This window comes from Lepidochelys kempii, chromosome 3 (genome assembly GCF_965140285.1).
Source record: "Lepidochelys kempii isolate rLepKem1 chromosome 3, rLepKem1.hap1, whole genome shotgun sequence".
Classification (NCBI taxonomy): Eukaryota; Metazoa; Chordata; order Testudines; family Cheloniidae; genus Lepidochelys; species Lepidochelys kempii.
In genome coordinates, this window is record NC_136382.1 from 83,772,975 (window position 1) to 83,797,028 (window position 24,054).

General features: G+C 40.7%; 1 protein-coding gene across 4 annotated transcripts in view; it reads right to left on the bottom strand.

Annotated features, from left to right (window-relative positions):
- Positions 1–1,982: 1,982 nt before the first annotated feature.
- The window catches only part of SNX3 (sorting nexin 3), a 34,266-nt gene continuing 12,194 nt past the window's right edge, over positions 1,983–24,054 (bottom strand). For 3 of the 4 annotated variants that reach the window (XM_073336942.2, XM_073336940.2, XM_073336941.2), the window contains 3 exons: positions 8,928–9,023; positions 8,457–8,581; positions 1,983–2,690 (listed from right to left, as the gene is read on the bottom strand). In XM_073336942.2, the coding sequence (XP_073193043.1) occupies positions 2,585–2,690; positions 8,457–8,581; positions 8,928–9,023 (327 nt within the window). In that variant the 3' untranslated portion in view covers positions 1,983–2,584. Of the gene's footprint in view, positions 2,691–8,456; positions 8,582–8,927; positions 9,024–10,874; positions 11,306–24,054 lie in introns of those variants that run through there. The other variant, XM_078852150.1, reaches the window with a different exon arrangement.

The following is a 24,054-nucleotide window of genomic DNA, read 5'->3' on the forward strand; positions in this document are numbered from 1 at the left end:
CTGTGATAGAAAGGGTAGAGATTCGTTAGTGTTTCCATGAGATCATAGGGGTCACTTTGCCTCTGTTCTTATTTCAGCTCAAGCCTCCAGCTTTTTCTTCTGGACTCAGACAAGCCCAGCGCATCAATTCCATCCCAGTTTCCTTCCACATGTAAGGCAACCAGACCCCCAATAAAAAGGGAATAGAGACAGAATATAGAGGCTCTGCTCTAACAGGCTGGCCCCCTAAACCACTGGGAGAGCACCGCAAAGCTTTAGGAAGACCTTTGTGCAGCGAGGGGAACAAGACAGAGCTTTCAACAGCTCCCTAAAGATCCCTTAGATGGGCACAAGAGTCTGTTGAGGGGCTTTTAGACATTATCTATGAACAGCCCCCTTGCGTGAGCAACACATACACTTTAACAGATTTTAAGGTGAGTAACACTGACATCTTAACATGCATCTTAAACAGCTTAAGAGTAAACATTTTACTACACTGAATAGGAGTTCAACTAAACTCCTTTGGGATCTCAACTGACCATACTTGAAAACGAAGTTTGACAGCTACTAGTAATATGCATCCAGTATTAAAGACTACTAGAATAGAATCCAGTGATCTATACGTAGAAACAACTTATAAGCAAGGAAGCAACTGAGTGACACATTCTATGGATTCAGCCTCTGAAGCGCCACAAAGTCTTGAGCAATGTCAGACGAGGGCCCCCAGCATCTTGGAAGGATGGGGAGGGGAATGTGAGACGAATGCAACTCACTCCCAGTAGGGGGCTCCATAATGTAGTGATACAACAGCTGTTCATAAACAGCCCAACTTGTAAATGTTCTATAGACAGATGACTCTGCAACTAAAAGAATGTCCAGGGGCTTCAGAGAGGGAGCATAAGGAACAGCAACCATGCAGATTTTTTTTTAAAAAAAAAATCAAAGCCACTACAAACCCATTCGGTGTTCTTAGAACACTGTAGTACATTTGACTGCAGGTGTTAGCATTTGGATTGATATTGAGTGTTTTCAGCAAGCATTGCAGTTTGATTGTATGTACACAAATTGGGTCTTTATACTAAAAAGTCAACTATGTACAGCTGAGTCAGTATTCTCATTCTGTTGCAACTGTCCAGAGTATTACTTGAAGCTCATGGCTTTTCTTGGACTCAGTCTTCAGCAAACCAAGATTAAGAATTCATTTACATAAAAACGGAAGTTGTGCAACACTTAAAAAGAATGAGAACCACCAATGCTGTTCTGTCAAATGACTCCCTAATAGGCAATTCTTAGTATATAAAATTCAGATTTATTCCTAGATTGTAGCAACCAGCCCCTACTCTAGTCCAAGCTGCCAAGGTAAGATATTGTAGTATTTTTGAGCCCGTCAAAGAATTGCAGGGTTTAAGAACTCATGATTCACCAGCTTGCATGTCATTAACTTGTTAAATATATTTCTATCATACAGTTCTGTTTGTTTCAAACAGGTTCCTTTTACATTACTAAGAGAACTAACTATTTTTTTCTGGGCAAGTTCAGTACAAGAAGTAAGCATGCTAGTTGTATCCAACTATGAACTGGCTTCCATCTTCAGTTTGATCACAACTCATCCTCCTTTCCAAGGAAAGTCCAGCGATAGTGAAAACCTTGTAAGAAACATTGCTCCCTCCCATTCTCTTGTAAGCGGCAGATGCAATGTAGAGATTGCATCTAGAGCCAGTGACCAACTCTGCAATTCAAATTGGCTAGGTTTTCTACAGGTGACCTTTTACTCACTTTCATACATTCTGAGCCACAACCTTGTTACGGGTGCACTATTGTAATGCAAGAACTTGTAACTTATTACTGGCTAGCAGTATGTGATATCACCAGAAGTGGAAAGACTATCAAATTTATACTGTATCTGAGGTGAGCCAACTTGCTCAGGAGGTGAAGGAATGTAAGGGAAGAAAACATTTCTCTCCCTCCCCAACTCAATGTCAGTATCAGAGCAACAGACTCACTGGAAGTGCATTTTCACTTTTATTTCAAAACAACTTTTGACAAATGATTTTAGTATATAAATTTGATTTTTCTTTTTACAGAATATAAAGATAATTCCCTCATTTTTCAGTATAAAGTGTTTTACAAGCTTCAAGACAATTGCAGAAGTGTCTATCTTACACATGGGGATATTTGAAAGAGTGCCTCAGTTCTCTACACAAAAGTTAAACAGATAATATAGTAGTTATTTTAACAAGAAACAGTCAAGTGATTTAATCAAATGCAAGTGAACATGTGACACTGGAATAGTGCTAGTTCAAGTAAGGCCAACTCAGTAAACTGTTAGGGTCACTGCAGACAAGAGTGGAAAGGACTCCATCACTAGTGTGGATGGACTCTAAATAGCTTTAATGCTAGTATAATCGTAAGAGATTCATGGAGTGATTTAGCTAAAGCAAATTAGTTCTTTACTGCCATAAAATTAATGCAAAGACTGAGCAGCATACTCACGTTAGTATAGTGGAGGCTTATTGTGCCAGTATCTGCAGCATGCTTAACTATAAACTCTTAAACCATGTGTATTAATCACTAACATTTATTCTGAGGTGTATATTTAGAGCATTCAAGCATGTCTTATTTTGGATGGCGTGTAGCTTTTGTCTATTACTTCATCTTGTAAAAACATGTGAAGACAGCGTTCATTCTGTGCTAGAGGGTGGCCAGCAACTCTAGGAAGAAAAGAAAAAGTTAGTTCCAGACAAATAGTGAAACAAAAGCTTAATACATTTTGCTAAAACCCCCTTCAGGTTCTTAACCTGAAGACACTTAAATCCCCAACCCCAGATAAGAAATGTATACACCTAAAATGCAACACATTACGCAAGAATGAGACTTCACGTATTTCTTCAATTTCCCATCCTGACCCCTGGGATATTTGTGTTTATACCATATATTGGAGGTACATGACAGGATGTTCTCCAGTGAGTCAGGTGTCTTTAAAACATTGAGGGAAAGCAGCTAGATTACAGCAAGGCATATTCATTTGTTAATTTATTAAATTATCTCCACATTACAGCGGTTGCACAGACCAGTCAGTCAATCTGGTACCATAAAAATAAGGCCAAATCCAAAGTTTGTAACAAGGACTGATTCACTGGCTCAGGCAAGTCCTCAGACATACTTGATCCCACCCTGATGTAGGAAGGTTTTTTGCTTTGGAGTAAGTTCTAGCAGCGCATGTAGGCATTCTTCTAGTCCAGTAGGGATTAAAGTCTACACTGCAATAAAACACCCATGGCTGGTCTGTGCCAGCTGACTTGGGCTGAGGGGCTATAAAATTGCAGAGTAGATATTTGGGCTCAGGCTGGAGCCTGTGCCCTGGGGAGGGGAGGGGGTTGTAGGCCCAGACTCTAGCCTACACCTGAATGATTATATTGCAATTCTATAGCCCCACAGCCCAACCCCTCTGAGCCCAAGTCAGTGGGCATGGGCCAGCTGTGGGTGTTTTATTGCAGGGTAGACATATCTAAGAATCAGTCAATCTTAGGGTACCTTCCACAGTAGTGTAATCCATCCCAATCATTCATGTCAGGGAACATGTTACTCAGAGTCTGTGCAACTAGGCCACCATTACTGAGCAACACTGACTCCAGACCAAGATTAGCACTTCTGTTCTACTGAAAACTGGAGATTCATTCTGTGGTCAGAACGTGCATGCAGGAATCAGAAGGCTCCGATTCCCCTTTTCTCTTGGAAAGGAATGAGTCCCCAGAATGACCATCTTTAAACTTTTCTTTGAATTGATAGAAATTCAAAAGATCCAGCATAAGGCAGATGACCTATAACATGACTAGGCTCTGCAGTTTTTTTAATATTTCAACATTTAAATTTTATTTACATTTTCACAGTAGCACAAAATTATGGGTTTTAAGCATCATCAATAAAGTTTTCACTGTGTGGAAAATTATGGGGAGGATCAGACTAATTAATAGAGGTTATAAAGCTTTAACTTTTCAAATCTGTTAAAACAAACTGTCAACATCACATGTCCAAATATACAAAGTAAATATCCTTATACCAAAGTAATAAGTGAGGCAGCATTTCTTACTTTGCCTATCTGAGTTTTGACGATTATAGATTGATTTTATTGATCGTTTGAGATTATAGAGGACTTAGTCTTTCACCTCCTGTAAAACGGCCTGTACTTTTTGAACACGTTCTTCTGGAATCAAAGTTTAGTCAAAGCTTCTTCTGGATCTGAGTGGAAGCCAGACATTTGCCAGCCCATACAGCAAGACACTTTTGATAACAGCACTTTCCACTGCATGCTAGCAACTTGATGTCATGGGAGGTCAATGCCCTCAAAAGACCTTCCACAGCTCTTGGCTCTGTTCTCTGTAAAGATTCTTGACCAGAGCAATCCTTCCACATTTTGAAGTGACTTTTGGCTATGTAGGTCAGCTAACCTGCCAGCAAAAGCTGTTATCTTGGCAGCTTCAGTTTGGCCACAGACTTTACCAGACAAGTCCTAGCATCAAGCCTTACATTTCTGGTGCACTGTGCAAGGAATTTGACAATCCTTTCTTTAGCAATAGCAGTCTTAGTCACCCTGCTCTTATATGGAGGATGGGAAAGTCTTTCCACCAAGCTGGAGAAAGAGTTAAAGGTGTGACAGCTCAACATCAGATCATCCAGAGTAAGATGCAACCTGGACCAGGCACTTTGTTCTTGCCCTTGAATTTTTGTGTAAATACTAAATCAGCACAGGCTGCATCATCGCTGTTGATGTTTGCACTGTGCACACTGGTGAAACTAGTCAGTCTTGATGCAAGTATGGCACAGAATGCTGTGTCCCAAATTGTTGGATCATATTAAAGAAGTTCTGTATGAGTGTGATTCCCCATAGTTTAAATTCCAGGGTATTACTAATTAAGAGGTCTCTTGGTTTTGGTACTGTTTCTCTCCCTCTAGGTGTGAAACTTGCAAGCTGCTGATTGCATTAGTACATTCTAAGACAGTCTGTTCTCAAAGCAATTCACACAGAGAGACTCAAAGCAATATTCTGTAACAGAAACAGCACCCAGAGACTCCCCGCCCTTTTGTTGTATTAACAATTGTGATTAAAATAGAGATAGAGGATGTATGTGGATGGATGCTTGGTGTGGATAATAACTGAATGATCAGGGAGGTGCCAGCCTAAGAATCCAGTGTCCATTGGCTGAAGAAGGCGTCAAGTGGAAATAACCAGAGGACCCCCGGAGGGCAGACTGGAATCCACCCAACAGCCTCAAGAATGGGAGAACCAAAGAACAAGATAACATCTAGCAGCATGGAGCTGTCAGGAATGTGCTATCCGCTGATTGAATCAGCAACAGCATGATGAAGCAATTCCCATAGACTGGCATAGGAAGAAATTCCTATAAAAACAGACTCTAAAAAGTGAGAACTTAGGGGTCTGATTCTGCAAACCAACTTCCAGGAGCATCAGACAAGGCCCTGCTCCCTGCTCATGTCCAGGCCACTTGGCCAGTGGCTTGGCATGAGCAACTCTAAGGCTGGTAACTATGATAACCTTGCAGAACGTAGGTACGTACGTAGGTACGTACGTACGTACGTGTGTAATGTTACAGCTATAACTGCTTACTATGATTCTTTCTATATTCACAATAAATGTGGTATTTTGCCTTTTTTCCCCTTTTAATAAGATCCTGATGGTTTTTATTTTATTGGTACAACAAAATTGGTGTCAGAACTGCATTGTGCAAAGATGGTACTATCAACCTCAAGGTTAACCCAGCCACAATCCTGAATGGCTGCAAGTAATTCAGTCAAGTTACACTGCTGTCATTTAGTTGGTTCTTTAAATTACGCACCTGTGCAGACATAGGCTACCAGAAAACTCTGTATTCAAGCATCCAGCAGTCAAAAGTGTGGATAGCAGTGCGACCTGATGAAGGTGCCAGTAGATAATCATTAAGCCAACACCTTAACTACTCATTTAGACTTAAGTATAGAATTCTGGTAAGGAAAGCGTGCTCTCTGGGTGCTAGCAAGACTCCCCTGAAACACTCAACCTTAGCTGCAAGAGAATTCGGGAATGCGGTGATTTGTTTTTTAGTACTTTTCAGTAACGCTAATATTTGGATCTGCTTTACAACATAGAGGACCAGGGTCCAACTCTCAAGGTTCACCACTGTCGTTCTCTGTTAAGCCACAGCACACGCTATTACCTGAAACAGCTCTTTTCATTAAAGTAGGATATGTTAAACTTGAATCAACAAGTTCAGAGCAATCAGGAGTTTTACACAGTAATGGCTGCTGTTCCAGCTGTACTCAAGAGGCATCAATAACTGCATTAAAAATCTGCTTTTATCTTTCAAAAGAAGGGAAGCTGACTTGAATAATTTGTTCTACAATTTCAGAATATATTGTTAACTATTCAAGATGGATTTAAACTTTTCCAGCAAGTTTATGGGCATCAACAGTGTACTCTACTTGCAGTTGGATTAGCTGTCTTTTGTACCTGGATATATGTTACTTTTGGAAGAGGCTGTAAATTAAATGTAAAGAGCAAGTTCATTTGGAGCAGGTTAGAATGAAACAAGCTAGATTTTTCCAAGGCATATGTAGTCAATGTGACATTCAACATATCACACTCAACATACCACTTACAAACTTAGAATGCATTTTTTCCAGATAGGTGACTTGCTATAGAATTCTATTCTTCACCTTTTGTTTGTTCAACAAAGCGTAAGAGGTACTTTTAGCCTTACTACGTATCCATAGCACAAAACATTAAGCTGCAGATAAGCCATTTGCGATCTCCTTCTCAAGTTTATTTCCTTGGTACACTCTGCTAGACAGATTAAATGAGCTTTGAGACATGATGCAAGGCATTTTAGTAGTAAGATACCTGGATAGGGAAGTAGCACTTATTATTCAATGCTATCCTTAGAATAATTTTTGTAGGGGTGCCTGCCTCAAGAACCTAGCGGTTGCAGGTTTTAAGTCATGTTATCCTAGTAGCATCATTAGTAGGGTTATGTTTATGTCCATGAAGTCCAGATTTCTAAAACATACAAAACACCCTTTCACTGTCCAGATCTAGTGTAGCAAGTACATGTGTTTATCCTGTCTGACATGCAAGTATTCATAGTTTTGCTTTTAAAAGAGGGTCTTCAGTACCCATTCCCAAATGTCTCCTGATTAAAAGAAGCCGTGCTGTTTCCTTAAGAGAAAAACTGAAGTACCTTGGACATATTTGATCTGTCCAAACCCAAATTTAAAATTCTGATAGCCCCAATCTCAACTAGATTTAAAACAGACTCAGTTCTGTACTTTTCAAAGAGTATGAACACCTGAATTTGGCAGATGCTTTTGTTAAAGGCATCAAAGTCAAAATGTATTACCTCAGCTTTTATCCTCACTGACAGGCCATATTTGAAAGTTCCTAGCCTCAGCTGTTTAAATTCTGAAGCAGTATTCTAATCTATACATATACTGGGGAAGGGGGAGAGGGGGAGGATAGAACATTTTGCCTCCGAGCAAACCAAGCCATTAACCAATCTGCCATAAAGTGTCAGACATTTGTGCTACTCCCAAGAGTTGAAACTTTCATGCAGTTTAGGTCTCAATGACATTAAATGCCAGTGTAATTGTTTATTGTCCTTTATAAATGCTTATCTTTCAGAATGATAACTTCTAGATTTCTTTTTTTAATTTTAGTCATCACTGATTCTCAAAACAGATGAGGTACACTTTACAAAAGCCCCACAGCACTCCCACCTACAAATTAGTACTTTTTTGGACTGCCTTTGAAAGTCTGCTTTACAGTAAATGGTATTAGAAAGCTTAGAGTTACTTTAAAGAGTTTTGTTTGGGTCAATACATGGAGAGAGGGAGGAAGAAAAAAAAAAGTAGTTGGGCCACCTCTGCTTCCTGGCATAAGCCTTTAGGTTATTTTAGCTTTTAGACAACCTGATTCAACCTGGTTGTTTCAAATTGATATTTAGTTTAATAAATAGAATATACCAGATTGTCTCAATCAAGTAGCGTTTTTACAGTTTCAAAAGAACACATTTTACCATAAAAAAGAAAAATGTGCCCCATGACATGAGCTGATAATACCTCACTTCTGCAATCAAACAAAATGTCTGTAAGCTTAAAATGTTTGTCTGACGGAACGTACCTTTTTCCAGAAAGAATCATACAAGTAGAACTTTTTTGAATGCTGTAATTTCAGTATTAATTTGCATAAATTAACTAAGCAAAACATACAGAACTCTGGTCAACACATGAGAATGGCTGAATGAGTAAATGCTGAATATCGGATATGATCATCAGATTTGGATATTAACATTTTATGTTTTAAAACTTGTGGTTTGAGCATCTAGCTTATTGTTCTAAAACATGGTGTAGCCACCTTTTAACACTAAAAGATGGAAAGGAGCTAATAAAACTCATTTGTTCATAAGCTAAGAAATAAACTCACTCACTTGTTTATAAACTGCTCAAGACCTTGCTTCCTTTCTTCTATAAATGAATCATCAAATATTCCATCATCTCCTCTAAAAGGAAGCTGACGAAAGAGAGCTTTTCCAGGTAAGGGTGGTACCACAACCTAAAACAATTTAAAAGAAAAAAAAAAGTAACCATAACTCCAGCCTGCAAGCAGATTAACACCCCCTCACCACCTCAATAAGCAATACTGCATTTAGGCTGTGAAAAAGGAATTGGTTTGCCTACACTGAAGCAATGAAGAAAGTTAGTCCACATAGAAAAAGCGATTTTATACTTGTGTCAGACCGTAAGATTACGACATTTAAATTTGGAGTTAAAACCTGAAGCCTCTCTACAGCTTTTATATGGTCTTCAGCACCCCAGTAGAGAATTTAAAGGTTAATATGTTGTGATAATTAAGCTTTCCCAAGTAGATTTGTATATTTACTTTTTAGTATTTGACTCACCTTGCTTTCTCTTTCAAGTTCACTTCTCAGCCATTCAAAGTCACTGTATCTTCTTCTGACTGTAGACTCTTTTAATTTGAAAATAGGAAGGTTTGTCTGAAATACAAAGATAGATCACTAAGTGACTACACTTTCAAAATGAACAACTGATGCGGGGGGGAGGGGAAGAATGACAAAAATAGGTTGAAGTTTCTTGCTAAGTTCTGAGTCATGACATTCCCCAATACCCTTCCTTAAAAAGGAGGAAAGGAGTCAATGTTTTTCCTCATCATTGCTCTTAAGTTAAACAAAAAAAGGTTAAACACTGATGTGTGAAGTCAAACATTCAAAGTTAGAAAATGCCAGAATTAAAGCTGTAAATTTGGATGCATTGATACAGTCTTTAATTACATGATCACATACTTTCCCTCACCTGCCACCCCTCAAGATACAAGTCTCATTTTGTGCACAGGATAGACTGTGCTCTGGGAAAGAATCACAGTTGTGTTGTTTGTATGACCCCTGCCTCAGGAAGTTGGAAGGTGTGTAGTGAATGAGACAGGGGATTCCAGGAACAGAAAGCAGAATCTCATTGTAAAGGCAGTTGAATGCCACTGTGGCAAACAGTATTCTATCTGTGCCTCTGCAAAAGAGTTATAATGCAACAAGAGACAAGTCACTTCAACCAAAAGCCTCACAGGTGGGTTCGGTTTTTTGGGTGTTCAAATCAATACCTTGGACCATGATACAATTAATAACTTTCTATTCCGCACATGAATAGGACTGGGACCACACACTGAATGACAAGAATTAAAATATTAAATAGTTGCCCATTCAGTGGGCAGAGTCAATCCTGTGCACTAAATGAGGCAGCCGTCCTGTGGAAAAAGTGTGACCAATTAAAGAGACTATCATAATACATACAAATTAAGATTGCAGCGAGAACCTTACATCTAGCATGTCCTAAAATTTGAGTGCTTAACTTAGCAACATCAGTAGCATTCCTTTAAAATAAATAAATAAAATTTAAAAAAGGAATAGAAGAGTCTCCCTGCTCTCTGTTCTGGTGCCTGGCATCACAATAGCTCTCAACAGCCAGATGCAGCAATTACAGGGAAAGTCCTGCTCAGCGGGGATAAAGTATTTGCAGACCAGTCACATGTGGGAGCTGGGGGAGAGGGGGGGGAATAAGCATGTTCAGTGAAGACTGAATCTTCAGAGAATTTAGCTGCCAGCTTTTAACAAGCCTGCAAACACTTGCTGGCTGATTTTTCAGAGGGTTATACTTCGGCCAAATTAGACACTTTACAGGGATGTGAAAAATGTGTATCTGACTCCAGGGTGATACCCCTGCCAAATCTGAAGTCCCTTCACCAGAGCATGGAAGCACTACAGCTTCCCAATGAAACAGATTTTTTGACATGGGCATTTACCTCCATCCCCCTCCAACCTAGTTATAGGATGACCTGGCTGGATGGCTTCAACAAAAAACCCACACCCACACCTTTCCCAAAAAAATCCAGCCAAAGGCAGACATCCAGCATGGGATGTTTCAGCCTGGTATAGCTTATAAGCAATTGACAAGGTCTTGTGATACAACTTGTTAAGCAACCTTGACTACAAGCAACACTACCAGCTCCTCCTATAATAGGCTACATAATTATTTACTAGTTAGTATTAAAGATTTTTTTGGCAGCAAATGTCACTTAGGCAGTTTGTTGCGACCTAGGAACAGAGACAGAAGGGGGATAAGACCATAAATAACCTGTGATCGTTAAGTTCCGTGAAATGTGAAAATATAGCAATGGGTCTCCAACAGTTCACATTCAGCAATATTTTCCAATGACACTGAGGGTCAGGATTAGCGCTCACTTCCGATGTCAAGAACTTCCATAAGTCATTAAACTAAAATTGAGCCCTAAGGGCAGGTTCTCTGGTTAGGCCTTCTCAGGAGCATGCCACACCTACCGATCTGACTCTCATGAAATACTGGAATCCCCATCTTTCAAAACTCGGATCAAATGCAAGATGCATTTGTTCATCAGGATTCTCACAACAGTTCTTGGGCAGAAGGGATAATGAAGAGGTTTTCCTGTGTGCAGTTATTTTTAAACAGGAGGTGGTACTTGATTTTAAGGTTGGCAACTGGACACTTTTTCCTCTGGTACCCCTGCCAAAGAGTCTTCATCCCGCTTATAACCTTCCCCTCAGGGCTTTCCATAGTTGGATCACTGTAGAGATGTTAGTCCTCGACATTCCTTCAGAGCCTGGTATCCATTTTACAGATGAGGAAATAAGACACAGATGTGTGACACTGTCTCATAGCATATAAGGGTCAGAGAAAGGAAGAGAATTTTTGACTCCCACTACCATATTAAGGCCACTTGACAGAGTGGACATGGCAGAAAAGTCTGACAGTCAATTATGTACAAAACTAATCAGACAAACTTGCACTGAGCAACTTGCTCACAACTGGCAAAGGGAAATATTACCTGGCAATGCTTGAGATCTACTAACTTAAAGTAATTTATTAACCTACTTTCATAGCTTGAGATTCTGTATGTTTATATACTGAGAGATTACAAACAAAATCAGAGCCAACATTTAGATACATATATTAAAGCTCTTTCTACTTCACTGAATCCTATTGGCTTCTTATAGTCTACAATAATCCTGGCTCATCTCATCGCTGAGAACAGTAGTAGATATTAGACAGCTACACACTTAAGATTTTGGTCTCCCTTTTGCTATTTCACATACACCTACCACCCTGGATAAGTCACTGATGGATGAATGGGTTTGGCCAACTAAAGTCAGGCCCCTACACTCAACCTGATGGAAGTCTCTTTGCTTAACATGGCAACTTTTCATTACAGCATTCAATCACTCAATTCCAAAATTTCAGGGACTGTTCTAAGCATGTGTGGGTAGAATTCTCGTGAAAAACTAGCAAATTGGAATACCTTGATTTCTGTTGGTTGGGTCCAGAATACCTATTTGGTGCTGTAGACAGAGGAATCTCTGGCATCCCTTGCTCCTGCCTACACTTAGCTTAATACGCTATTCTCTCATTGGTATACAGCTCAGCCTACATAATAAAGCATTTTCCATTTCAGAGTGGCAGAGAGCTTTGTACTAGAAGTTCAGAATTGCAGTGTGCCAGTGACAGCTTCTACAGACGTCCCTGTCCCAAGGACTATGATCCAGTCAGCAGGTCAGACCTACGGAGCACACCGAGGGATATGTGCAGGAATCTCAGAAGTTGCAGTAGGGAGGAATATGAAGGAGGAATTGAGATGTGACCTACAGAAAGATGGAGACTGTTCCCCACAGAAGGCAGGGGCATGAAAGGCAGCATAAAGGTGTTGGTGAAAGAATATGAAGGCATGGTGTGGAGGGAAGCTTGGGCTGAGCAAAGTGGGGGACGGAGACAGACAGGAAGAGCTGGGTAGGGCCTTACAGGTGAGAAATCTGCCCTAGATGCAGAAAGCAAGGGGAAGCTGTGCAGGGATCTGAAATAGTGAGTGACTCTTTGGCTGGGCAAGGGGCAGCAAAGGGAGATGGAGCAAGGCTGCAGAGGCAACAATTACAGGAATCACGGGGAGAGATGACCAAGGCAAGGGACCAGGGTTTAGCAGTGATGGAAAACAGGATTCAATAGCATTCTGGGGGTAGGGGAGTAAAAGGCAACGTGGAGGTTGCAAGCCTGGGTGGTGGGGAAGCTCGGGGCAGAGGGGGATCAAGGCAGCAGGAACTGACTAATCTTACTTTTTTTGTCTCTTGTTGGTCCGGAGAGTGAAAGGGTGAATTCTCTCAGGCTTTGATATCTTCAGATGGATGGTGCTCTAGGGTAGTGCTACTCAAAGTGGTGGTTTGTGGACCGGTTCCAGTCCGTGAGCCATCGGCTACCGGTCTGCACACACATTGGAAAAAAAAAAATTGCCGGCCCCCCACATCAGATAGCTTGAGAAGCACTGCTCTAGGGGAGGGGAGGGCATTCCAGCAGCGATTCACACCTTAGCTTGCCTTGAACTAAATGGTTGGGTATCTTTGCCCCATTAGCCTGCTGCACTCTAACTGTCCACATGCACCATGCTAACACACATTAACAGTTTGTTAATGACCTTTGATCTAGTCTCTAAGGTGTCATAAGTACTCCTGTTCTTTTGGCCGATACAGACTAACATGGCTGCTATTCTGAAACCTTTGATCTAGTCTGACTCCTTGGCAAGCACATGAGCTTTGGCCTGAAGGCTTTTTGTGCCACACATTGGATCAATCCCAAAATTTCAGAGTGTTCTATGCATCAATGGGAAAAGCCTGATTTCCACTCTTAGGCGTGGGGAAAAAAGGAAGGAAGAGTTTTTAAAAAACCATAAACAAACAGGCCCATGGAGTGCCTATTCCATGCTGCAGGTAGAAGATTCTCTGGCAATCCCTGCTCTCTCTCTCACACACACCCCCAAACCCACCCCCGCTTAATTTTCTCCAACTGGATGTATAGTTCACCCTACACAAGCAACTAAGTGTGTGACCCTCTAGTATCTTTCCCACAGGTGTACTACACAGGAAGAGCTGAGACTCCTTAGTCTATCATACACTGTTATGAGCAACCCTAAAATTACAGATGAGTGGTGGACTGATGAAAATTTCGGTTTGGAAACACGTGTTGACCGTTACTGACTATACAAACTAGTAAGCTGTGGTCAAATTCTGGGCCCAACTCAGACAGTTTCCATTTAAGAAAGGAAGTGGGCAGTTAAGCTCTGTGGCTACCCAAATGATATTTTGAGGTTGAATGAAGAGTTAAGCCACTGAGGACAAATTTAATTGCCTATAATTGCACTACCTCTTACGAAACTACTTCTATATAGAAGAGAAACAGGCCTATTTAGTGGTCACTGCACACATAGGTGTAACTGCCAGTCAGTAAGAGCTTGTATTATGCCTAATGTAGTAAAGCAGTTCTGTTTAGTATTAAGCTTTTCTGAGGTGTATGAACTTCTACGCTATGCTACTTACATATACTCCCATGTACTTTCTACAGATGCTTGTGTGCATAACACTGTATGTTTCATACATTAAATCTGAGCTCACTGGACGTCTGACAGCATTTGAGTTCTTTCCCAGGTAACCACAACATTGTTCATTGTACTAATGACTAAGTGCAAAAATGCAGCTAACAAGACTCTTATTATACTAAAAGTCAGGCTTATATTTAAAGATGCTGGCTTTCTGTACAGAACACTATTCTTATCCCCAGCAGGGAATAAATTAGGTCCCCCAGAGTGCAGGATGAGGATTCCCAGAAATAAAGAACTGGATTATTTCTCTCTGATTTCACCTATTGGCTTTTTAACTGAGTTCAACCTTCCGCATTAAAATATTAAGTCTTTGTAAGTGTCTAAAGATAGAAAGGCCTTTACAATATTGAGTGTTTTCTGCAGGTGAGATTTCACATTTTAGATTCCCTCCTCTCAAGTTACTTAATAAAAGGGATTAGCTGCTCTTTTATTCAATGCAAAGATCAAGCCTATGAAAAGAGTTCCCTAAGATTTTTCATACTTCTGGGTACGGAAGTCTATAAAGTTAATCTTTAAACAACATATCAGGCTTACAGGTACAATGTTGGGGTAAAAATGCCAGTTCAGCTCATTTTACCTTCCACATTTTCCTTTTTGAACTTTTGGCACAACTGTGATTAAATCTGACTCATAAGTTTAACTATTTCAGCACTTAGAAGTTGGGAGGCACAGGAAACAAACCATCAGTTCCTCCAGTTTTGAAATACCCTGTGGCTAATTGATGCAGTTTCAGCATTTGTGAAAGCATCTACTGGTATTGATTAAATCTACTTCACAAAGCCCTGAAAAACATAATGGGTTAGACATAACAGCAAGTATTTCATAACTGAAAGTTATTGATGAGAAGTCATGTGGACTGACCAGTGTACTTTTACTATACTTCAAATCCATGACCTGAAGGAAGCTATGAAAAAGGACTAGCAATGTATTAACCCCTTTTTTCATTTAACATACCTTTTGAAGGAAGTAGAATCACTGCAGTTACAGCTATTTTAAATAGTGCAGATACAGCCATATTCATTTCCCAGAAGTACACCTGTTTGACACATCTGAGTGGATCTGCTTTCAAGCAAGTCTGCAGACTGAAAGCACTGTTTTGCTTTCCTGTTTCTCACCCACCCTGCTCTCACTTTACAGCCTCTCTCTGTTAACCTACCTTGTATTCCCAGTGGAAGTGGGCTATACATGCCTCTTTACAGGAGCTGATAGAGGGGCTTGAGCAACCCAAAGTACCAAGATGAATCTCATTAGAAGGGGTGAAATAGCTTTTGCATCCCTTTCAACCTCTGATGAAGAAACAAGAAGAGCAGGCATCAGATGATCTAGCCAGGCAGCTGCCTATTGTACCAAAGACTCATGAAGAAGCTGTAACTGCCAGCAGGCGAAGGCTGGGATCAATTCCTCATGAAGAGGGCTCCTGCTAAGACAGTGCAAGGAGGCATAAACTATGGCACCAGGTAACAATGCCAGCAAGCAAGAGATCCAAACCAAGCCTACTAGAGTCTCTGGCTAATATGAGCAGCAACATTCATTCACTTATTCACTATAAGAGCCACAGATCATCATGACCCGTGAGATTAGGGAGAATTGCCACTGATTCCAGTAGCTGCTGCTACAGTTAACTGTTTCCTATTTACAGCACAAGTTTGCACTACTTCTGTAAGAAAAATTCACTAAATTGTTTCATAAAGGCTGGTGAGCCAGCCCATCAAAATAAGCAATAACCTTAGTCTAATAAAGGTGAAAACAAAAGAAACAGCTTTTTTGCATCAGTCTAAGCTGGCACAGTAAGGGTGGCTGGCTATGGCTCATGTTAAAAAAGTGGGACCACAAAAGAGCTGAAGTACTTCAGGGATTCAAGTCTTTTTAAAAGTTTTCTTGTTTTATTTCCCCATCTAACATCAAAAAAGTCAAATACTTATTGGGGCCCTTTACTGTTTACAAACTGCTATCCAATGCATAGTCACCAGACTGCCCCATCTTGAGTGTTCACCAGGCTGCTGTGAGGGGGACCCACCTTACCACACTCCATCTGTTTTACTCCTCCGAAGTCTGAACAAGGTTCATGCACCGTGTGACACTCTGTACCTCAGGGAAACACACTGCACCCACATGTTCATCCTTCTAATAGGATTGTGTGGTATCCAATGCAAAGTTTCAGAGTAACAGCCGTGTTAGTCTGTATTCGCAAAAAGAAAAGGAGTACTTGTGGCACCTTAGAGACTAACCAATTTATTTGAGCATGAGCTTCCGTGAGCTACAGCTCACTTCATCAGATGCATCCAATGAAGTGAGCTGTAGCTCACGGAAGCTCATGCTCAAATAAATTGGTTAGTCTCTAAGGTGCCACAAGTACTCCTTTTCTTTATCCAATGCAAAGTTTGTCATGCTGGGTGTCTTCGGAAGGCTCATGATGCACTGAGCTTTGTTATAGGTTGTAATTTGATGTATGCAGTTATGAAGCTGAAAACAAGCCCAGGTAAAAACTCTCCAGGAGCAGTTCACACCTCATCAGGGCATGGATGGGATAAACCCAGCCCAGCCTCACAGGAACAAAGGACACTGGCCTAGACAGCAACAAAGGATCTGTTGGACTCAGGTGAGTCACCCCCTTTCTGCTGGTCAGTTTGGGACTGCAATGAGGTAATGCTCACCTGACTCTGCTCTCCCCCCCAAATCAAAGCCAAGAGGGAAGAAAGAACATTATGAAAGGGAGAGATGTTTGCCATGCTCTCTTTCTCTCCCCCACCTCCATCTACAGACACCACCACCACCACTCGACTGAAGCGCTGATCAAAGGGGACAGCCTGGCTGAAGGTCAACCAGCCAGCCTGTGGTGAGAAGCATCTAAGGGCTTGTCTACACTTACATTTTATAGCACTCTAACTTGCTGGCTCAGGGGTGTGAAAAATCACCCCCAAGTGCAGTAAGTCAGAGTGCTTTAAAGCGCTAGTGTAAACAGGCTGAGCGCTGGAAGCTGCGCTCCCAGTGCTCGGAGCCAATTCCCTCATGGAGGTGGATTACCAGGAGCACTGGGGAGCTCTCCCAGCACTCATGTGCGACCACACTCACACTTCAAACCGCAGCCGTAGGAGCGCTTCCGTGACAGTGCTTTGAAGTTTCCAGTGTAGCCATGCCCTAAGTTTGTAAGGGCACTGAAAGCATTAAGATCAGCTTAGAATGCGTTTCGGTCAAATGAAATAAAAGCAAATCGACTTATTGTGCTTTGACTTATAATCAACTACAAAAGAGATTTTTTTTTTTAAGTAATACATTTGTTTATTCTACCTGAAGCAGTGTGTGTTTGGTTTGAAGCATGTCAGACTCCCCTTGGGATAACAAGCCTGATACATATCAATTTCTTTGTTAAATTGACAAACTCAGAAGCTTGCAGCGTCCACTGGGCATAACTGGACACTGCAAGATGGAGATTCCTAGGATTGTGTCTGAGGCCAGAGGTATTGGGTAGTGTCATTCAGTTGCACAATCCAAGCAGCGGCTGGCCAGAAGTGCTCACTCCCATAGTTGGGAGCAGTTTACATGCTAGAGGCTGTGCATGAACAGCCTGGGAGTGGGGGTTCTCACAGCAGAGTAGAGTAAGGCTGGCTTCCAGAGTTGAGGATTGGAGTGACCTCGCAGATCACTGGTCCAGATACCACCAGTGGAAGGTCACATATTGCCCTTAGTTTAAAGGTCCCTAGGCACATTCTCAGAAAAGAGATTCCCAATCTTGCACCCCATCCTGTGAGTTTAGACCTCAAGGTCTAGTTGTCCAACCCCCAGGATCAGTACTGACCCCCCAGACTCCTGCATAGCTTAAACACACCCTCTCCCAGAACCCATCCACATGGGCGTTCAGGGTCTACAGTTAACTTCAGGGAATATGATAGATGTCACAACAGAGACTTTGCACAGGATTCTAAATCATTGCTCTTTACTTAAGCATGAGAAATATACAAAAATACCCCCTTCATACATTTCTCTAACAGTTTATTCACCACTCTGAAAAATTAGGACTGCAGTCAGGATCCTCTGTGGACTGTCTAGGGTCCTTCTGCTGCAGCACATGTGTTTTCTTCTTAGTTATGGACCCCCTCTCTGCCAGCATACTTTGACCTTGGTTGATCCTGCAGCTAAGCCAAGCCTCTACTGCTACAAAAGCATTCCTGCCTCTGCCCTAAGTTTCCTGTGTGGCTTTGAGAGTCTCAAGTCCCACCACTAACAGCTGAGTCCTTGTGTCATGTGTCTTGTAATTTTCCACTCTCCAAATCCCAGCCCTTTACAGGCAAGCGGGAGGAACTGGCTTCTTCCAGCTGTAGCCAGCCTCCTTAATATATCTCCTCTCCACTATATCTAGCCTGGGAGAGACATGGTTAGAGGCTTGTCAGCAATGGTGGATACCAATGTTCCCTCTAATTTTTGACAGACCATGTGTGCAAAAAATTTCTTCTGTGCAAATTGTTGTGCTTCTGTGCAAATTTGTGTGTGTGGTGTTTAGGATCTGTGTGCGTGTGCACCTGTGCACAGCTTAGAGGGAACAGTGGTGGATACAGATATACAGACATTCCATGATACAGCAATTTTCATAAGAAAAAAATCACAATGAAACCAGAATTCATAAATTCTACAGACTGATTCCACAAAGCATCACAGTTCTCTAAGAGAAAATGAAGTTGGTATTCTGGAATACTAGAAGTGCAATCAGATGCTTCTGAAATGACAATACAGATTCAAAATACCAGCCCTACAAAATCTGTTTGGAATCAGAGTCCAAATGTATTCTTTCTAGGTCAAACAACAAATATTCTGCAATCTGTCTGGACTTTGAGTCAGGGAGGGAGTTACTAACCATAATCCAGCTCACTCTTTTACAGCAATGTTGGCTATGCAAGACTAACAAGAACTAAAGATGTGTCCATAATCAGACAACACAGAGGGAGAAAAACAAAGGCATCTTTGGACTCCAAGTTACTTCAGAACAGAATTGCATCAAGAGTTATTCTGCTAAAGATTTTAGCCCTCATGATTCCAAAGGAGTCCAGTTTATTTTGGTTGGATCCATCTACTTTAACAAAGACACCATCAGAGTATCCTGTGTATGCCAAAATGATCAGACTGTTCAAACCAATGCTTTGTTTTCCCCCCATTAGAAGAGGAAAGCAACAATGTTAAGAATTTATATTTCAACTCCTGGAACAAGTTCCATTAAAGAAACTATCACCAACAGAGGCTGCAGATTTGCATCCATGCAAATCTGCAGCATTTTTGGCCTCTGGAGATCTTTCATAACCAGCTCCTTGTAGCCCATACTTCCTCCTCTAGCCCATGTTGCTCCAAGGGCAGAGTTTGACCTCAGGGCACAAGGACTCCCCTCCCTCTTGGTAGGAGCTGGAAGCTCAGACAGCTATATGATGGGAGATATGGAGGCACCTTTGGAAACAGGTAATTTCAGGAACTTTTTTGCTTGAGTATTTTCCTACTTGCTGATCATATTGGTATGAACATCCACTCACAGCCCTGCTGAACTCCCCCCCTACCCTTCACTCCTATTCATCCACCCCCCCACCTTTGTCCTCCAATTCATCCACCCCCCCCCCACCTTTGTCCTCCACTAATGTACAAAGGACCAAAACCAAGTTTGATACCTGAATTAACCAAACTGCATTCCTTCCCATAACTTTCATCTACCCTGTATTTGGAGTAAGCTTTTCAGGTCAAGGACTGCTGTGTGCATCCAGAACACTGGATGCCCAGTCCCAACTGGAACATTTGGAACACAAAAAATTACTTTAGAGAACTGCAGAATTAATACGTCACTTACACACAATGAAAGGGCTACAAAATTCAAAGCCAAGTGTAAAAAGGCATAATATGCTGTAAGTCATACCTGCTGTATTTTGTTTCAACATAAGCATGAAGAGCGCTTACATTTTTGTTGTGAGAAGTCTTTATGGAAAGCGTATTAAATTGTATTTGCACCACAAACAAAATCTGATGTTTGATATGGTTGAGCCAACATACCAGAACTTCAAGGGAAATAAATTCATTATAACCAAGATTAGCTACCAGCTATCATTTAGTTTCACTCACTCAAAACAAGGGGTTTAATTTATCAGATTTGCCATTGTTAGCACTTCAGTGGTCTCTCCCATTTCAATCCATTGTGTGTCAGCTATATCTCCTCTCCTGTTGTGTTGCTGTGCTCCATTCTGCTGGTTTACGTCAAACGGAATTTACTAAAATCCTATTCTCTAACAGATTAATTCTGCAAAGAAACATTTCCCTAGCAGTATATGACAAGTAGGAAGAGTATAGCTATGAATTGGATTAAATGTTTGTTTAGGCCAAGGACAGGTTTGTGGACTTGGAATAATCAATTTCCCCTCTCAAAAAGGCTAGATATTGGCACATGCACTGAACAGTGACTTACTGGCCCACTCCTACAGAGTTCCAAGTACCTGCAACTTCAAGTTCAATGAGAGTTCCAGGTCTCCCACACATCTCAGAACTGGCTCTTGGTTATGACAAGACAATACTAGGAGCCTGATTTTTCAAGATGCATTAGCTTGGTTGTAAAAAGTTGCCCTGGGTAACAGCTATGCTCAGCCCAAGATTTAAGCACTTTAAAAAAAAAAAGAAAAAAAAAGAGAAGAACTTGTTATATAAATGAAAAGCTGAATACTAATTTAGAAAGGCTAATCCTTAAACTGAAATTTGGCAAACTGTTGCCCATGAATATGGTCTAATCCCCTTCAGGCTTAAAAAAAAAAGCAGCCCACTAGCCAAGATTATACATATGGTAAGACAGGTAGAAGCTGAATTTAGAGGGTTAATCATTTAGCCTGTAAATAGAAGTTTATTATAGAAGTAAAAGTAATCAAGCTTTAGATGGTTTTTAGAAAATATTTAAAATAAACTCAATTGATCTGAAGAAGCCCTTCCACAGCAGCCACTCATGTTCCTATTACCAGTATGCATTTTGAAAACATTCATGCAAAAGACATTAAAGTAACCTAAACACTATACAGATTGTCTTAGAGGAAGGAAAGCTGAAGTTGACATTCCATCTGTAAGTCATTCTGCATGCTCTGGCAGCTCACCCACACACTTGCATGAGTTAGATACTTAACAGTAATTTTGCATTTCCTTCAGTATGGGACAGTTTTATTCAAAATAAAAACTATCTGCAAGTAGAACTCATGAGAAACATTGCAGTACTTGTCCCCGCCGCATACGCTCTCCTCTTAACTACCCTGTTGCCATAGCACCTCTTTGGATGTAGTCTTTTGAAGTAAGCTATAGTAGGTCTTCATAAAAATGCACTAAGTTCACTTTTGATGGCACAAGCTTAAATGCAATTAACTTTCAAAAAAGATTTTATTGCATTTTATGGAAAAAGCTACAATTGAATCAGCACTTTGAATTCAGACCTGTAAAAAACTAAATAGAACATTGTCTTCAGCAATGAAAAGAGCCTTCCATCGTCCCGCAATAAAACATGCATCATCCCAGTGGAGCTCTGACACTGTAAAGCAGTAACATTCAGGCCTGGAGTCGTGATCCTTTATTACCTTCTGCCAGCCAACTGGAAAATGGAGGGCTTTAACATATAGCCCATTCATTGTTATGGCAGACATCTAGTGAATATTTTGACATTACCAGAGTTCTGAAGTACGAAGACAAAGCTAGCAAGTTATTAAATCAAATTCAGAAGCTACAGTAAAAGGTCTCCCTAGGAAAAAAAATCTCAAGAGTAGATTGAATGTTATCTAAAATCCAGGAGTCCCCCCCACTGTCCAAGATGTTTAGATCTGCCCCTACACTTGAGTTACCTTATACAATATGCTCCCCTGGAAAAGAATGTCTTGCATTTGGATTCCAAAATACAGTTAGATATAAGTACAATAAGGGTATTCAAGACTATTTAATACTTTTTGGAACACGCTCTTGCTCATTCTGAACTAGTGTTACATATACATCTGCGTCACACCATCCTCTTCTTCCCCGGTATTGCCACTTAATGGGATATAAAGAGAAGCGATAAGTCAGACAAGAATTTTTATAGTGCTGTAGTCTTATAAAGACATTCCTATATTGAAAGCATTTTGTTTTAATTTAAAGTTCAAATATGGAGTTCAACTTTATAAGAATATATTCTGTGGACACACCCACTAATGTTACTATTGAATTTCATACTTCAAGCTATGGCACATTGGACTAGGGCTCGAAAAAAAAACCAACGCCTGCTTGTCAGGATAAGTTTTCAACTTGCCATTGATGACTTAAGCTACTTACTATCGATTTCTGCAGAACTGAGACTCCCTTAAGATAAACTTCTAGTCCACCTGGTTGCAGAGTAAACCTTACAAATGCACTGTTGTCTTTAAGACTGTAGATCACTTTAGTGCCCATGGTGCTGCTCAGAGCTTTAAACACCAACAGAACACTGACTTAGATTAGAACTTTGTTGAGAGTGTACTGTAAGAATTGTCGGTTTCACTCTGCTGCTCCTAAATAAAGTTATCAGCAGAGCCAGGCACTGACGTATTCACAGAGGTCAGAAAAGAGGCTCAGTGAAGTAAAATAGAACTCTAGAGGAGGAAAAAAAAACAAAAAACCTGTTCTCACAGGTGATTTCATTTTTATCAAATAGCTTCATCCTTCAGTTTCTGGGGAGGAGATGGAAGCCCACCTAGAGGGTGGAAGGGATAGTCCTCTCAGAGGTCCTACCACTTCCCTCTGACAGATGAGAATTCTGTGCAAGCCTATAGCCAGTGGGTTTAGCTTCTGGAAGTTTTTCCCCTCAGCCCTGGATAAGTATCAAAAGTGTATATGTTGGTCCTAATGCTGCTGCCACAAAAGCGGTTATGCTGCTTTTATAGTGTAGTTCCACACAACCCACCAAACCAAGAAGTCATTCTCCATATCCAATATGGATGGATTGAAGTCTCCCCTCACAAGCTGCCTCTATTCCACACAGGAAAGAGTTAGCAAAACTAACTTCAGAAGAGAAGGCTTGAGTATCTATATATTATACCTCTCTCATTCATATTTTAGTTTGTCCTTGGCTTACATCAGCCCCCCAAATTTGAAAAGCAGCAAGCTTTTATAGTAGCTATTTGTATATAGTTTGGTATGTTTTGGGAGCACCATTGTGTGCAGTAAAAAGAGGACCAAACTCTACTCTATTTTTCTGGTAGAAGTCAAACATCTGAGGGCAGAATTCAGTCCATCAACTCTACATTTGATCTTATTGCCTCATTCTAAGTTTGTTTTTCCTCTAAAATATCCAATTGTCACCAATGCACAATTACACGAGGCAAATATAAACTGAGATAGCAAGAGCTTTCAGGAGATCTAAAGACTGGAAGGACATCATTACTACTTATGTCACCAGGGAGCAGCAGTTTTGCATCTCCAGCAGTCTAAACCAAGACATGCTTTATTCTCAATAAATGATCAAACAATATCTGCTTTCACACAGCTGTCCATTGCTGTTAAATATGAACCCAGAGCACCTGGTTGCAGGTTATGAACTATACAATGTTTTATGCCAGTCAGACCAGAAATTTTCATATGCCTTTACTGAATTCAAGATAAGCCTACAAACATAGCTGAACATTTCATACACTCAGATTCCTAACTAGAGTTAGGGAAAACTATATTAGTGTAAAAAAGAAGTTACTTGGTGTTCATAAACACTTAGTTTTTAAAAATTCTAAAAAAAGATTCCCTTCACACTAAGAAAAACATCTTAGCCAGCCAACTGACTGACTTGAACATAATCGATCACTCTAGATTAAAGTGATAATCAGTTTGTTATTTCATAAATATCCTGGGATTTTACATATTTTTGTATCAGCTATTGAATGAATTCTTTGGCACCGATTAGGTATATTTTCCAGTAGGTTGTTCACTTAGGGCTTAAGTGCTGGAGACCCAAAAAGCAGTTGTTTACAGTTCTTTAATCCTGGAATCAGTTTTTTCATTATCTTGGTCACCAACATAGTTTAGAGCAGTCTTGGGGCTGCTCTCTACTGCTCTACCTTGTAACAACATAACCT